Raw genomic sequence first — 15,376 nt, 5'->3', positions numbered from 1 at the left:
TCGTTCAATCAATCAATACATTTAAAAATTCAAAAATACAAATCTTTGCTGTCCATAATCATAGTATATATAAACACCAAAATAAAGAGGTATCCAGTAGTTATCAAAACTACGTCGCGTGGCATTATAGCGTAGACGTAGTTTTAAACAATTAATGAAAATTAAACTACTTGCAACGTACAAAATATTCTATTCATTACAAACTATAACAATAAAAGTTTATGACACCATTTCCATTATATATTGTTATACCATTACGATTGTATGATACCCCTAAACTTGTAAGTTCGTAGACACGGAACTATTGCAGCGGCCTCTAGAGGCCTCTACGAAAAGTAGAGTTGCCGCGGCTTTTCTATTGCCACGCTTTAAAGCTTAGGGTTGTCACTGTTTATAAATTTTACTACAAAGAATAAATTTTCTTTCGGTACGAAAATGTAATCTTAAATGTGTCTGACAAAACAATAATAAAAATATTAAATGTTTTGATGGATAGAACTATAGAATATATTATTTTATTAGTTTTAATAAAATTAAAGCTTTCAATAATAACGGCAATTTGCATTGGAATAAAATCAAACAATTTCTTACTTAAAAAACGGCGTAAACTTTAAAGTTACAAGTCTTTTTAATAATGAAACGAAATAAAATACCTTACTAATCTTGTTTTCGAACTAAATTATTACGTATTCAAAATGGTACAACACTAGCAATCGTTGCAACCCTAAACGAGTTTTGTAAGAATGCAAGGTACTTGAATTATGTTAAGTGAGATGAAGAGGTATTAGGTACGGCGGGGGCGAATCGATGGAGTTTCACAAAAAGGATATCGACGCAAATGTACATACATCTATGGTAGTTGACTGTGAAATCTTAGACTGAAGTTAGCTTTATAATGCTAAAGGTTATGTTTAAATAATTGTTTTAAGGTTATATTGAGATAATTTTGCAACTATATAGATGTACAGTTACCTGCAAAAATATTTATTTATTTAATACTTTTGCACATATACAACAAATCTTAAGTTAAATAACTAATATTAGATTTGCGTAAGGGCCTTATTGCTAAGAGCGATTTCTTCCAGGCAACCCAGTGGGACAGTAGAAGCAAGGGTATTTAATAGATATATTTACAAATCACGAAAGGTCTAGAAATTTGTATACACCTTCGGTTTTAATAATATGTTTGCACTTATCTGTTCGTACGCTTCCAAACTTGAATACATACTATTGATGAAGACAACCATATATATTTTTGAAACTGAAAGCATAAACAAGTTATATAAATATATAAATATGTATGCAGCTGACTGTACAATAATTCAACTATTATAAATGCGAAAGTTTAGATTGATGGATAAAGTGATTGTTTAAAGTTTGTAGCCTAAACGGTTGAACGGATCTTAATGAAATTTGGCACAGAAGAAGATAGTCTGGAAGAACATAAAGGCTACTCATATGTTGTTTTTAATTTCACACACGGAGTCGCGAGCGTAAGATAGTGTAGAATAATTACAAAACATTCTCTCATATCAACAATTTCCTTAATTCTTAAACTAAAGATAATTTATTTATCTATGTTTCTCAAGGATAATCCTTAAAGATGCGACAAACAAAATCCCTTTAAACAATTATACAGAAATAGGTTGTAATTAGTAATTCGTTCTGCCACTCAGTTTTGTCACGAGTGTGTTTACTTAAGCGACTGTGTACACAAGTTGTGATTCAAGTTACGTATGTGTTACAAATTGTACTTAAGTTAAATTACAAAGTTTGTGCTCGAGGATAAGTGTCAGGTTACAAACTGGGAAGGAATTAATTTTCCTTTGCGTTTATTGTGATTTTCCACTGCCAAAGTAAAAGTACACATATTGCTATCTCGCTTTAAAAATCAAAGTTAGGTATTAGTGATTAAGCTTGCAACCAGAAAAGAATATAAAAAACCTGAGAAAACCTGTTCCAGGCAAAGACATTTAAGACATACATAGATTAGGCATAGTGAACAATTTTTTTTCACCCGTACTTTCTCTGAAAGGTACTATACCAATTGTCAAGATGAGTACCACCTCGTGTCCTTTTATTGTAATAAGCTCCATCTATTGTTATAAAATAAACTAAACAGTGTTAAAAAATATAAACATTTAAATGTTATTTTATGATTTATTTCAATCTCATTAATTTCCGGAAATTAGTTTTGCCAACCCTAGTATCAGGTAGATAGGAATGTAAGGCACTCGTATTGTATTAAGCGAATCGAAGGGTTCCTGATTGAAAACACCCAAAGGACACGATCTGGAACGGTACAATGGAATTTATTTAGTTACACACGTTTTTTCAGCAATTTCGAAGGTTCCCAAAGTTTTCAAAATAGAAATTTAAATAATAATAATTTAATAAAAAATACACACAAGCACCGTTAAAATTAATGTAACTTGGTAGACAAATCTAAAATAATAAATTCATTTAAAAGAATGACATACAAAAACATAAAAAGTGTTAAATCCCAACGTTCCTACTTAAAGTACCTTAAACAAAAAATCTATGATATCCGTCGAATTTTTTTTTTTTAAATTTTAGAATTAGCATTTTTGACAGCCCTAAAAATATCAAAGCATGCAGGAATCAATTGTATTACATTGAGGCATTGATGTACAACCCGTAATAAAATAGGGGAAGTAAGTCCGTGAATAATGGTTTAGAGATGCAATTTACTTGTAACATGTGTGTTATGGTTGCCCACATACCTTGAAATTACTAACGTAGGTTTTAACAACAAAATTCGTAGTAAAAAGGTGTATTTTCATATAAATGTGAAAGTTTAGATGTCGATTTGTTTGTTATTAGATTATCTCCAAAACGGCTTCACAGATCTCGATAAAATTTGACACAGGTGAAAAACGTAGCTTGATAAGTCGAGTGCAAATAGTGTTTGAATAAATTCTTTGAATGTTGTAATAAAAATGATTTTAATTTCTATCTATACTAATAATATAAAGAGGAAATATGTGTATTTTCGAATGTATTGAAATAACTCAAAAACTGATTTCAATTTTTTTTTCACCATTAAAAAGCTACACTATCTCTGAGTAACATCGCATTTCGTACTAATATGATGATGTTCGTTAGAGTTTTTAGCCTTAACGGCCGAACAGATTTCATTGAAATTTTATAGAGATGTACATACATAATAGTCTGGAAGAACACATAGGCTACTCTCTTTTGTTTTTCTTCTAATTCCACGCGGATAGAGCCGCGGGCGAAAACTAGTAGTCTATATTTTATTAATTTAGTAACAGCAAGTCTGGTATTTTCGAGCGTTTGCACAAGAATAATTTCCCCGTAACTCATATAGGTAAGATAGATTCATGAATTTACCCTTGAGGGTTGTCAACAATGTCATTAGCAACTCTGTAATATTGTAACACTTTAACGTTTCAAATTGTAATGGCACTCCAATTACGACATTTCCTTACATTTCAATTTAAGATACAATAAAGCGATGAGGACTTAAGTCATGGAAAGGGAGTTATAACGAAGTTTATTTATTCTTTTGTGATGTCATTTCTACAAGGCTCCTATGTATACAATTGTAACGGAAAAAATGAGATTCTTCAGATTTAAATCCACGTTAGATAGGTGTTTTTTATGTTATTTTATATTTTTTAAAATGGTCAAGTAGTTTTTTGTGAATCGAATACATACAAAAATCCAAAAATGCAAATTTTTCCTTATTGTAATAGTTGTATAGAAGTATAGATATATAAATGAGATATATTGAATTTTTTTAGGCATGTAAGGATTTTGTTAAACAGATATTGGATATCACAAAAATATGTTTTGCTTTGGGACTCAACATCCCAACTGCATTGAGGCGAGCCGAAGACAGGGCGGCATGGAGGCAGCTCGTCGATGACTCGGTAAAGGCTTATCAGGGCAAGCGAACTTCAGCAATGAAGAAATGAAGAAGAGAAAAAAAAATCTAAATGCAATATGTCTTAATCCATTAAACAGTTTTTTTAATGTTTTTTTAAATACAAAACAGACGAAAAGTTTGTATAGCCCAACACTTTAAAAGTTTGTCGTTCTAAAGGTCCCTGCAGGCGAATTGAAATTGCATCGCTATTGGTGGAAACTTTCCTGTACGACAAAGTTGAGGTAACAGGAATCGGTTTGGAATAAATTTTCAATAAACGATAACAAAGTACTACATAAGGGTAACAATTGATGATCTAGGAGGCAGGTAAATGTTATAAAGAGGAAAGATTTGTATTTTTGTATGTATTGAAATAACTCAAAAACTACTGGGCCGATTGCAACCCACCTTACACCATTAAAAAGCTACGTTATCATAGAGTAATAACGTACTTTTCAATATTTTTTAATTCCACCTGAAAGAAGTCGCGAGCAACATCTAGTTAAATATAATTTAAAGAGGATGCTTAGATAAGCCGTGTAGATACACAGGTATCTAGGGATTGTAGGAATCTAAATATATTAATTAATTTACATATTTATTTAGGACATACTTATAGAAAACTAGCTGTTGTCCGCGATTTCGTCCACGTAATATCAAGTTGAAAAAGTAGCCGATAATATGCCCGTCTATGTCATCTACCCTTCACTGAAAGTCCGGTCGCAATCGGCCCAGCCATTTCGGAGATTACCCGGAACAAACGTGGCTTGCGGACAGACAGACAAAAATAACTGAACGGAACAAATTCTTCATTATTCAATCTATGAGTTTCCTGAGAAGAAAGATAGAGACAGACTAAAACAAGAGAATTAGAACGATAGAGCGAGACAAGGAGAGGTAACTAGTTCAAATTTCGAATCGTTATCATGCAATTTTCAACAACAATAACTTTTAATAGTATCGTTAAAATTTTGTCTTATATCCAATCAAATATGAACTCTATTCAATTGTAATAAAGTTTTCAATAGTCAATTATAGTTACAGAACCAAAACCATCTCTAATTGGTAAGGATCACTTCAAAGACTTCTAGTGTCTTCGACGTGTGTTATTTCGAATTTGAGTTGGAAAATCAGCGGGGAAACTACAATGGGTTTGAATCGACTGGACTTGTGAAAAACAAAGACAAAGGCAAGGGGATCTAACAGTGTACTTGAAAGACTTTTGTTGAAAATGTATCGCTCGGTTAGTTTCCGTCCTTTTCATTCTCTTTAAAGCAATAGAGAAAACAATATGATGATATACATTACAAATTGAGTTTCATTGTTAAACGTAACTCGATAACAATTGACCGCGTCTTCAATTACTTCAGTTTAGGTGAAATCGTGGTCAGGCGTTGGTTTATCTATACTTATACTTTATATTATAATAAAGTGTAAACACACACTTCTTTGTTGCCTAAGATGTCAGCAATTACAGCATATTTTTGAATAATTCTTTTTTTAATAAAAAGCCCTACACTTACGTCACGCTTTAGGCTATATATTTTCACGCCATTAAACTTAGGGGGTAAAGATTTTGGATAAAGACTCTAATGTGAGAAAGAAACCATAAGTTGCTGCCAACATCAATAAAGCAAGATGGCTAAGGTATGTCAAGTCATTTTGACATTTGCAATTGATAATTTGACAAATGTAATCAATGACATAAAATTTTCATAATTTCATGCGGATGAAGCCGCACGGGAACAGCTAGTTTATGATAAAAAAACAATCTACGGTCAATGTAATACGTTCGGATAAGGTATGCAAAACAAGCATAATAAAAATTATTGAAGTATAATTTTTCCGGTAAATGTAACGTTGTTTTGATATTTTTAGGCTTTTTATCTCTGTGTCTCTTTATAATAGAAACAATTTTTGTTTTAACATAAAATAAAAAAAAAGAATTACATTCACTGTAAACATTTTAACGTCGCAATCTGTGACGTAGTTTTAAGCTTTTTGCGATCAAGTGATACCCGGAAGCAACCGGTTAAAACCGCCTCAAAGAATCTACATTGAACAAAGTGCTTTGAGAAAAGCTTTTATATTCTCTTTTAAAGAAAATGTAACGCCTAAGAAAATGGTCGTATAACATTTGGAGAATTTAAATTGTTGATTTTTAGGTCCAAGAATTATTTACAGACCCCAATATTAAAATTTGTTGCTGTTTGTTTTAATTTCTATTCGTATAACACTGTTGACTTAATAAATATTCCATGACTAGCTGTTGCTAGCGATTCTCCCGTGTGAAATTCATATGCTTCTCACTGATAACATAGCTTTTAATAGTGCAAACATTTTTGTAATCGGTCCAGTAGTGTTTGAGTTATTTCAGATAAACAAAAATCCAAAAACATAAATCTTTCTTCTTTATGATATAAGTATAGATAACTATTAATATAAGTAATAAATGATTGTCCAAAACGTTAAATTTAACTTTTAGAATCATCAATATAACAAAACAAATAACTGTTATAATCGAATATCGACTCGTAACCATATCGTATGTTCCACATCACTAAATGTCCCATTGAGGGAACATCTTAATGTTCCAATTAGTATCTAAATTGTGATAATTCAGTCGCTTGGTAACGGCCTTAAATAGGCAGTTATAGAAGGATTTAGCTATTACAAGGAAGATAATATCGGTAAAGTATTCACTGAATTATAAGATACTGGCTTTCGCTCGCGACTCCGTCCGCGTGGAATTAAAAAACAAAAGTGAGTAGCCTATGTGTTCTTCCAGACTATCCTCTACATCTGTACCAAATTTCACCGAAATCCGAGCCGTTTAGGTTACATACTCTAACAAACATCCATCCATCCATCTAAACGTTCGCATTTATAATATTTGTTAGATTAGTAAGATTTAATTACGTTTCTGAATTGATTTTCAAACACTTAGAATAAAGTTAATTTGATATAATATAACCAATAGATCTATTAAATGTAGTTAAGTTTAATATGGCTACAAATCTTGCACCAACCCTGATTTAGAACCTTAACACTTAGACATAATGTTCAAAATCGTATAAATAATCTTAATGCAGCATTTTCCAGAACATTCCACTCATTTGTACAATTGCTAAGTATCACTCGTCCTAGTCTAGCGCTAGTTCAAACGTAAAGGGAACAAAACTACGCTAGAGACGAAAATGACTCAATAGGAGGAAGAGCTTTTTGACATGAATGACTTTTTTGCTAACAGGAGTTATGTGCTTTCCATTGTGACCGCGCGTAATCGAGTCGATTGATTTTGTAAGTGATGTTATTCGATTAGTCGACCGAGTGTCATTAATCGGTTTTATTGGTTTTATAAATATTTATTGTCTAATTTGGAGAACGAAGTCGCAATCAACGATATCATAGCTTGAACTGATAAATATATTGTCATCCCTTTTCCTCTTTTTGCAAAATCCGAGACAACAATAAGTTTAACAACTTCTATTTAGATAGTAAAGAAATTTTTGAAAAATTCAGAAAGTGTCGAGCCATAAATATACGTTAAAGGAAAACACTTCTTAGAGCAACAACCATAAGGTCGATTTTGCTAATCTTTGTATAATGTACGATATAAATTTTAATATCAAAGAGAAAGTTAAATGCCTTGTACTTATTTGTTATTTATTGGGGCTCCTTTGTCCGTCGCGTCTTGTCACTCAAGTTGAATCCCGTTTTAATAATAGAAACAATATTGAAATGAAATATTAGGTAAAAAAGGTTACTTAGTGTAAGTTTAGTAATAAAACGGGAATAAAAAGCTACTTAAATATCTACTAAACGACTATGAGTGTTGCGGTTAAACAGCGCTATTTGTGATACTTAGTAGGTAATTATTTCTGATATTTCTGGAATGTTCTAAAGACTAATTATTTATTCCTATGAGAGTCAAACTAATTAATTTATTGTTTATACTTTCAGTTGACTGTGACAGTAATTTACGCTTTTAACAACGAAACTGCAAAGTGTATAATAAAAGTTTTACAGACGAACAGTTTTTACAGACGATTACGAAGCTAAGGGCTTGTCCCACCAAATTATAAATTGTCTTATAACATTCGAACGTTTAAAATATGTGATGGAAAACCGGGTTTGTTCCCTTTTCTTACAGTGACGTCATTTTTAAGCTATCTGTGCTATCAGCCAATGGTGGGACAGGTCCTAAGTGTTTAAAACTCGTTACAATTATCATTTTAGTCGTTTACAACAATTAAATTCTTATTTAGCACGAACGTTCAAAAACATAGTTTGTATTATCAAACCGTGCACGTATTCCTTACAGAGTATTCTGAATTCAACAAAAATGTTACCAAGAACTAGTTCCAATGAAATATAGAAAACGATAGAATGTTCGCCTTCGAATAAATTCAAACGGCGTTCGTGCATCTTATATAACATCAGATCTACGAATACAGATTCAATACTATAGAGTTGTGTATTATTTTTATCATAGATTAGCTGTTGCTCGCGACTTCTCGTGATATTAAAAAAACAGTCTATGTTACAGATAAATTACCTTTCTAATGGTGAAAGAATTTTTAAAATCGGCATAGTAGTTTTATATGAATCGAATACATACAAAAGAAATACAAATCTTTCCTATTCATTGTTTTAACATAGATTTGTTTTCAGTGTGAAGGTTTTAAAGTTTAAAAAGTAAGTAGCATATGTATTCTTCCAGACTTTCCTTTACATCTAAGTCTGTCTGTTTAGGCTACAAACTCTAACAAACATCATCTATCTAAACTTTCGCATTAATCTATACTATTATAATAAAGCGTAAACACACACTTCTTTGTTGCCTAAGATGTCAGCAATCACACCATATTTTTGAATAATTCTTTTTTTAATAAAAAGCCTTACACTTACGTCACGCTTTAGGTTATATATTTTCATGCCATTAAACTTAGGGGTAAATATTTTGGATAAAAACCCTAATGTGGGAAAGAGAACATAAGTTGTTGCCAACATCAAGGAAGCAAGACAGTCAAGTTTTGTCATGTCATGTCAATTTGGCATTTGCTATTGATAATTTGACAAATGTAAACTATAAAATTAAATTTTCACAATTTCATGCAGATGTAGTCGCACGGGAACATCCTTTGTTCTCTGATATACGATAATCCGACATAAGATAATCCTTTGTTCTCTGATAATTTTTTTTACATAGATTTAACTCTAATATTTAATATACAGAAAAATTAAAAGTAGCAAAATTAAATAAAAAAAAAAAACAAATTTGTATACAAGTTATTTTCAGCATCCAGTTGACTTCCCAGGTTGTCCTTCGACATAGGCCCTACATATACGGGGAATTTATAATATTAGTAAGATTTATATGCAAATGGCATGAAAGAATAAAAAGATGATATCGCAACATTAAAAATACATCAAAGGAAATAGAATTGAGAGTTAAGAACGAGTTAAAATGAGATCCAATCGATTTTCTAATCCCAGAACGTTGTTTTATAAGTCGAATACGAAGTTCGTCGATCTATTCCTCCGCTGGGAAGATTGCTGAATGAAGATGTGATTCTGAATTTAAAATAGTCTTAGAAATGTTGGATTTTTCTCTATTCGGGTGTATGCACTTCGTGTTTACCCAGTGAATGGCACATCAGGTAGATGAGTACATTTGTGTTGGACGTGTCAAGTTAAATTTTACGTATAGATATCATCATCCACTTGCCCTTATCCCTTACAGAGGGTCGGCACAGTATGTGCTGCTCTTCCATACATCTCTATCAGCCGTCATATCTGAATCCACTCCTTTCTTAAGCATATTCTCTTTAACAAAAACCATCCATACTTTCTTCGGTCTTCCTCTTCTTTTGTAGCCATCCACATTCAATCTTAAAACTTTCTGGTTTTATAAATAGATGTATAGATATATCCTTTTTAAAGTATTATGTTGATAATTTGTTACATACTAGCTTTCGCCTGCGACTTCGCCCGCGTGAATTTAAAAAAAAAAGAATAAATGATATAGTTCATGTTACCACAGATAAATACCTTTCTAACGGTGAAAGAGTGTTTAAAATCAGCTTATAAGATTTTGAGTTATTTCAATACATACAAAAATACAAATCTTTCCTCTTTATAATATTTGTATAGACTAGCTTTATAGTAGCATATGTGTTCTTCCAGACTATGCTCTACATCTATGCCTAATTTCATCCATATCCATTCAGCCGTTTAGGCTACAAACTATAACACACATCCGTCTATCTAAACTTTCGCATTTATAATATTAGTAAGATGTTATCTAGTTTAGTATCTTTCTAAATTTAAATTAAGTGTCTCACTGTTTACGTAATGATTGAATATATCGACTAAAGACTAACATCAAAATAAATTAAACAATTGAAAAACCTCAAAATGCGAAAATACTAGGTGATTTTCATACAATTCGTCGAAATGGTCGACTCATTTACCCTTCAGTGCCAATAAAGGTTCCATTAACTTAATGGATTTGAACCCTCTAGCGGAATTTCGATAAAAGTTGAAACGGCAAAGGCAATTATTTGCGGCAGAGAACAAAACTTTCGACCAATCGGACATCTTTTCTTAACTTATAACTAAGAAACGACAAAATTGAAGTTATCAAAAATATAAAGTAAACTTAAACAAATTTGTGAAAATGATAATTATTGAATGCTAAGTTTACATTTTGCACGCGAATGTACAATACATCTATACTAATATAATAAAGCGTAACACACACTTTGTTGCTTAAAATTTCAGTAATTACAGCATATTTTCGAATAACTCTTTTTTTTATAAAAGAGATCACGCTTTAGGCTATATATATATTTTCACGCCGTTAAACTTTGAGGTAAATATTTTGGATAAAAACCCTTATGTGGGAAAGAGACCATAAGTTGTTGCCAACATCAAGGAAACAAAGTTGCCATGGTTTGACATCATGTCATGTCATTTTGACAATTGCAATTGATTATTTGACAAATGTGAACAATAAAACATGACATTTTTATAATTTTATGCGGATGAAGTCGCATGTGAACAGCTAGTAATCCAATAATCAAAAGGTAATATTAATACCAATAACACTTTTACACGTGAATATACAAAAAAATATTTTCCAACACAAAAAGCGTACAACTGCCATTGACAGAGTACGGTAAAGTTTTGGGCCACACAAAAAATCTACACACAAAATTCACACTGAATTCATTTCAAACTAAAGGCTTAGAGAGGATATTGCTCTGAAATATACCGCTATTTAATACGTCGACAATTTTATTCGTGTTTCGTGTCGTGTGAATTTTAGTGTTAATTTAAAAAAAGAACGTATACGATTTTCTTTTTTAACGGTATTTTGTTGAAAACATTGCTTTCGATATTTAAAAATTGTGATAAACAAAATATTTTACATCCTACGAAGAGATTGATAGCATAAAAGGTGAATTGGTTAAGAAGGGGAGCGACTAAGTGAGGTTACGTGATAACAAACATTATAATCGGGTTAATAATATTAGATAGAGAGAATATACATTATTACAAAATATTGGCAACAAACAAGAAGACACAGTAGCACATCGTGACTATAAAACTATTTGCATGTAAATTCTTTATAGTACCTTTGCATTTGTTACTAAGCGGACAGGAGCATCGCGCGCCGTCACAGGAATCGCACTCGCAGCTCTCCACCGCGGCGGTCCACGGCGGCGCCACTGTCGCACCGGGTACCTATCAAGCATAAAGCATCCCTTTAACGTCTGTCCTCTACATTGTAAGTTACCACTGCCTAAACATAAAGAAAACTTACAAAAAGAAAATCATTGTGTTAACACAATACATAAATAGAAATAGAGAAGTAATCTAGTGAACTTTTACTAGCTGAGATTTGACTGAGTACATGTCGAGCAAAAGCTCAGTCAATTTTTTTATTCACCCACATCATTAATATTACTAACTATTCCCGTGCGACTTCATTCGCATGAAATTATGAAAATTGTTTTATTGATTACATTTGTCAAATTCAATTGCAAATGTCAAAATGACATGACATGAAGAAAAAGTATGGCAATTTTGCTTCCTTGATGTTGGCAGCAACTTATAGTCTCTTTCCCACATAAGGGTTTTTACCCAAAATATTTACCCCTTACGTTCAATGGCGTGAAAAAAAATAGCCTAAAGCGTGACGTAAGTGTAGGGCTTTTTATTAAAAAATGAATTATTCAAAAATATGTTGTCATTGCTGACATCTTAGGCAACAAAGAAGTGTGTGTTTACGCTTTATTATAATAGTATAGATTAACTCGTAAGACTAAGCAAAGCTTAAATATGTTATGCTCAATAAAATTTTGCCTAAAAGTTTCACACTTTGCTTGACCTCTTCTCTAATAAAAATATATTCTACTATGAGAGCGAGCGCACACCTTTGATTAAACAATCGTGCATAGTGCGATTGTCAATTGTTTCGCTGCCAATTAAACTGTTTAGTTGTACAACTAAAAATCAAGTAGTGTGCGCACCAAATATAAGCTGGTAGGAATCAAAACGTGAGTACACAGTCAAAGGTGTGCACACGCTATAACAAACTTACCTTTTGCTCCAAACTTGGACCGAGGGTTGTAACTTTCACGCTCACATCGAGATTGGCTTCTTTTAATTTGTCCTCAGAAATAATATTTATATCAGTTTTGCTAACTCCGTCTTCGATCAAACTCTTAAGTCCGTCGATTTGTTTCGATCTTTCGCCCGTGTACGTATAATTTGTTTCTTTTGTATTGTTTTGTATCGTTGGTAATGTTATTCTTTCATCCAAATGTTTTTCGCTTACAATAGTTTTACTAATTCTATTGGACGGGGCTATTTCTAGTTCTGCTGAAAATGATACGTCTTTCTGATATAGGACATCTTCTTTTGTGCCAGAAGATTCGGTTGATTTTGTTGCGTTTAACTCTGTAACAAAATAAATGTTAATTGTTTTTTTTATTACAGTTATGAAGTACAATTGCAGATGCATTTCTTGAATCAACAGAGGAGGGGACTCACAGAAAGAGGATATTTCCCTTTCCTATGCTCACATCAAACTCTTCTTTATATATACTAATAGTACAAAAAGGAAAGATTTGTATGTTTAGATTTTTGTATGTATTCGATATACGTAAAAACTACTGGGCCGATTTCAAAAATTCTTTCACCATTAGGAAGGTTATTTATCTATGAGTAACATAGGCTATATTTTTTATTACGTTTTTTAATTTCACGGCGGCGAAGTCGCAAGCAACAGCTAGTATGATATAAATCTTATTAAAACTGTAGTCAAAACATTTCCACGTACGTATACTATTTAAATCCTTCACAATTGTTATTTCCCTTATTTGAAAGGAAAAAGATTTCTCGCTACAATTCCTGAATTGCTTTTATATTCTTATCTTTGGCCGAGTTCATAAAATCTCAACCAGCGAGTGCGGAAATAAATTTTGCACTGGCTTTAGAAATGATTCTATTCCGATACTCGCCGTCCAATTGATAACTCTTTGTGATAAATTTGATTTATATTTGAACCTTGCTATAGTTTAACCTTTATTGATTTTTTATAATAATGACCTACAATAACACGGTCCTGATGTACGGTTGTACATACTCTAATCATACTAATATTATAAATGCAAAAGTTTAGATTGATGGATGGATGTTTGTTAGAGTTTGTAGCCCTAACAGCTAAATGGATTTCGATGAAATTTGATACACATGTTGAGGATAGTCTGGAAGAACACATAGGCTACCGACTTTTGTTTTTTTTTAATTCCACGCGGACAAGGTCGCGGGCAAAAGCTAGTCTAATTATGAAATATGTAAATATATTTTATAATTAGACTAGCTTACTCACTAGCTAGCTTAATTTACTTTTCTCTTAAGAGAGGGGAGTGAATTCAAATTTGACGGCTATTCATCAAACCAAAGAGAACGACTTGAAAGTAGATATTAATTCACCAAAACTGTATAAACTATTCTAGTACTAGTACATTTTAAAATAACACAGTACATATACTGAAGTACAATCCATTATTTTTTTTATTCTGACCAAGCGTCGAGAGAAACAAACACTATAATATCCAGTTTATTTCCGTAAAAGCATGTTCTTGGAATCGATATGTAGCGTGAACTATTGAACGTTTTGGTAAAAGAAGGAAATCCGCAGAGTGTATAGAAAATTATAAATTAAGATTTTAAAAAAGCAATGTAAAATACACACAAAATTAAAAACAATAATGCAATCAGCATTAAAGTAATTACTGGCAAACTAGAAAAAATTGAATTGAAAAAAAATCTACAAGATAATTAAAATAGTTAGAAACTGTATCTGATCAACTCTACAACACTGAAGTTATAGGACAGGTTTAAAAAATATAAAAATCGATCATCATTCGAATCCACAAACACTTAATCTCCGACACCATCTGGTCCAATTAATCATAATTCCGAGCTCACGCGAGTCCGACGTTTTTCCAATTTACCGAGGATCCAAACTGATTGATAACCCATTCCGACTATCCAATTAATGGGTTAACATCAACACTGCAAATTATTTTCCACGCTAAACCTTCAAGTATTCTGATTGAATCGAAGTGATTCTAACGATTATTGCTTTCCATTAAATATAATAGGTTCAGAAAAATGTTATTCAATTCCTTTTAATATATTTTCGTTTCAATTTCCTCGACAATTAGATCTACGGAAATGGAAAAGGGAAAAGTTATAAGTGGAAAGAAAATTCAAAGAGGCAATTATTACAGATAGCAATTTGGTCCAAAACGGAGAAGAATAGAATTAGTCTCTTACTGAGGCCTACAATACTGAGACTTAGAATAGTCTTTAGACCAAGGCCTAGGTCTACTGACAAGCATTTCTTCTGGGATCATTTCCAGTTAAGATAGTCACTGATGTTATGGTGAGTCGTCGCAAAACCCTGTCTTCTCGCCAGAAACCTTGGACATGACATATCAAAAGAAACGTGTCGTAGTAGTCATGGTACATTATTATGTTTAAATAGGTATCTTTTCCGTTATATATTCTACTTACCAAGACACCCGTATCCATCAACGTGCAGTACATAACCAGGGCCGCAGCCACACTCGTAGGTGCCATCGTGTAGCTCCCGGCACAACTGCTCGCACGGGCTGCCCTCGCCACACCGCCCTGCAACAATATAATTAATCACGATTACTACAATTTGATCTAGTATTATAATGGCCGGTTTCCCAGCTACATTTAACTATTCCTTACTGTTTTTAATTCGATTCCTTTATGAAATGCGTTCCTGAATTACGTAACTTGAGTTTTACTCTTTGAAAACAGGTTAACCTAACACTAATGCATAACTAGATAGTGATAAAATTAATGTAAACTTCAAAAACTCAGCATGAGACAATTAGGGCACGAGTAGGT

General features: G+C 32.3%; 1 protein-coding gene across 1 annotated transcript in view; it reads right to left on the bottom strand.

The window, feature by feature from the left end:
* The window catches only part of LOC106110483, a 53,779-nt gene that overhangs the window by 18,132 nt on the left and 20,271 nt on the right, over positions 1 to 15,376 (bottom strand). The window contains exons 3-5 of the mRNA XM_013292332.1: positions 15,011 to 15,127; positions 12,525 to 12,883; positions 11,557 to 11,665 (exon numbers count right to left, since the gene is read on the bottom strand). Of these exons, the coding sequence (XP_013147786.1) occupies positions 11,557 to 11,665; positions 12,525 to 12,883; positions 15,011 to 15,127 (585 nt within the window). The remainder of the gene's footprint in view (positions 1 to 11,556; positions 11,666 to 12,524; positions 12,884 to 15,010; positions 15,128 to 15,376) is intronic.

The sequence above is a fragment of the Papilio polytes genome, unplaced genomic scaffold (genome assembly GCF_000836215.1).
Source record: "Papilio polytes unplaced genomic scaffold, Ppol_1.0 DF824225.1, whole genome shotgun sequence".
Classification (NCBI taxonomy): Eukaryota; Metazoa; Arthropoda; class Insecta; order Lepidoptera; family Papilionidae; genus Papilio; species Papilio polytes.
This window is presented reverse-complemented; position numbering and strand designations above follow the sequence as displayed.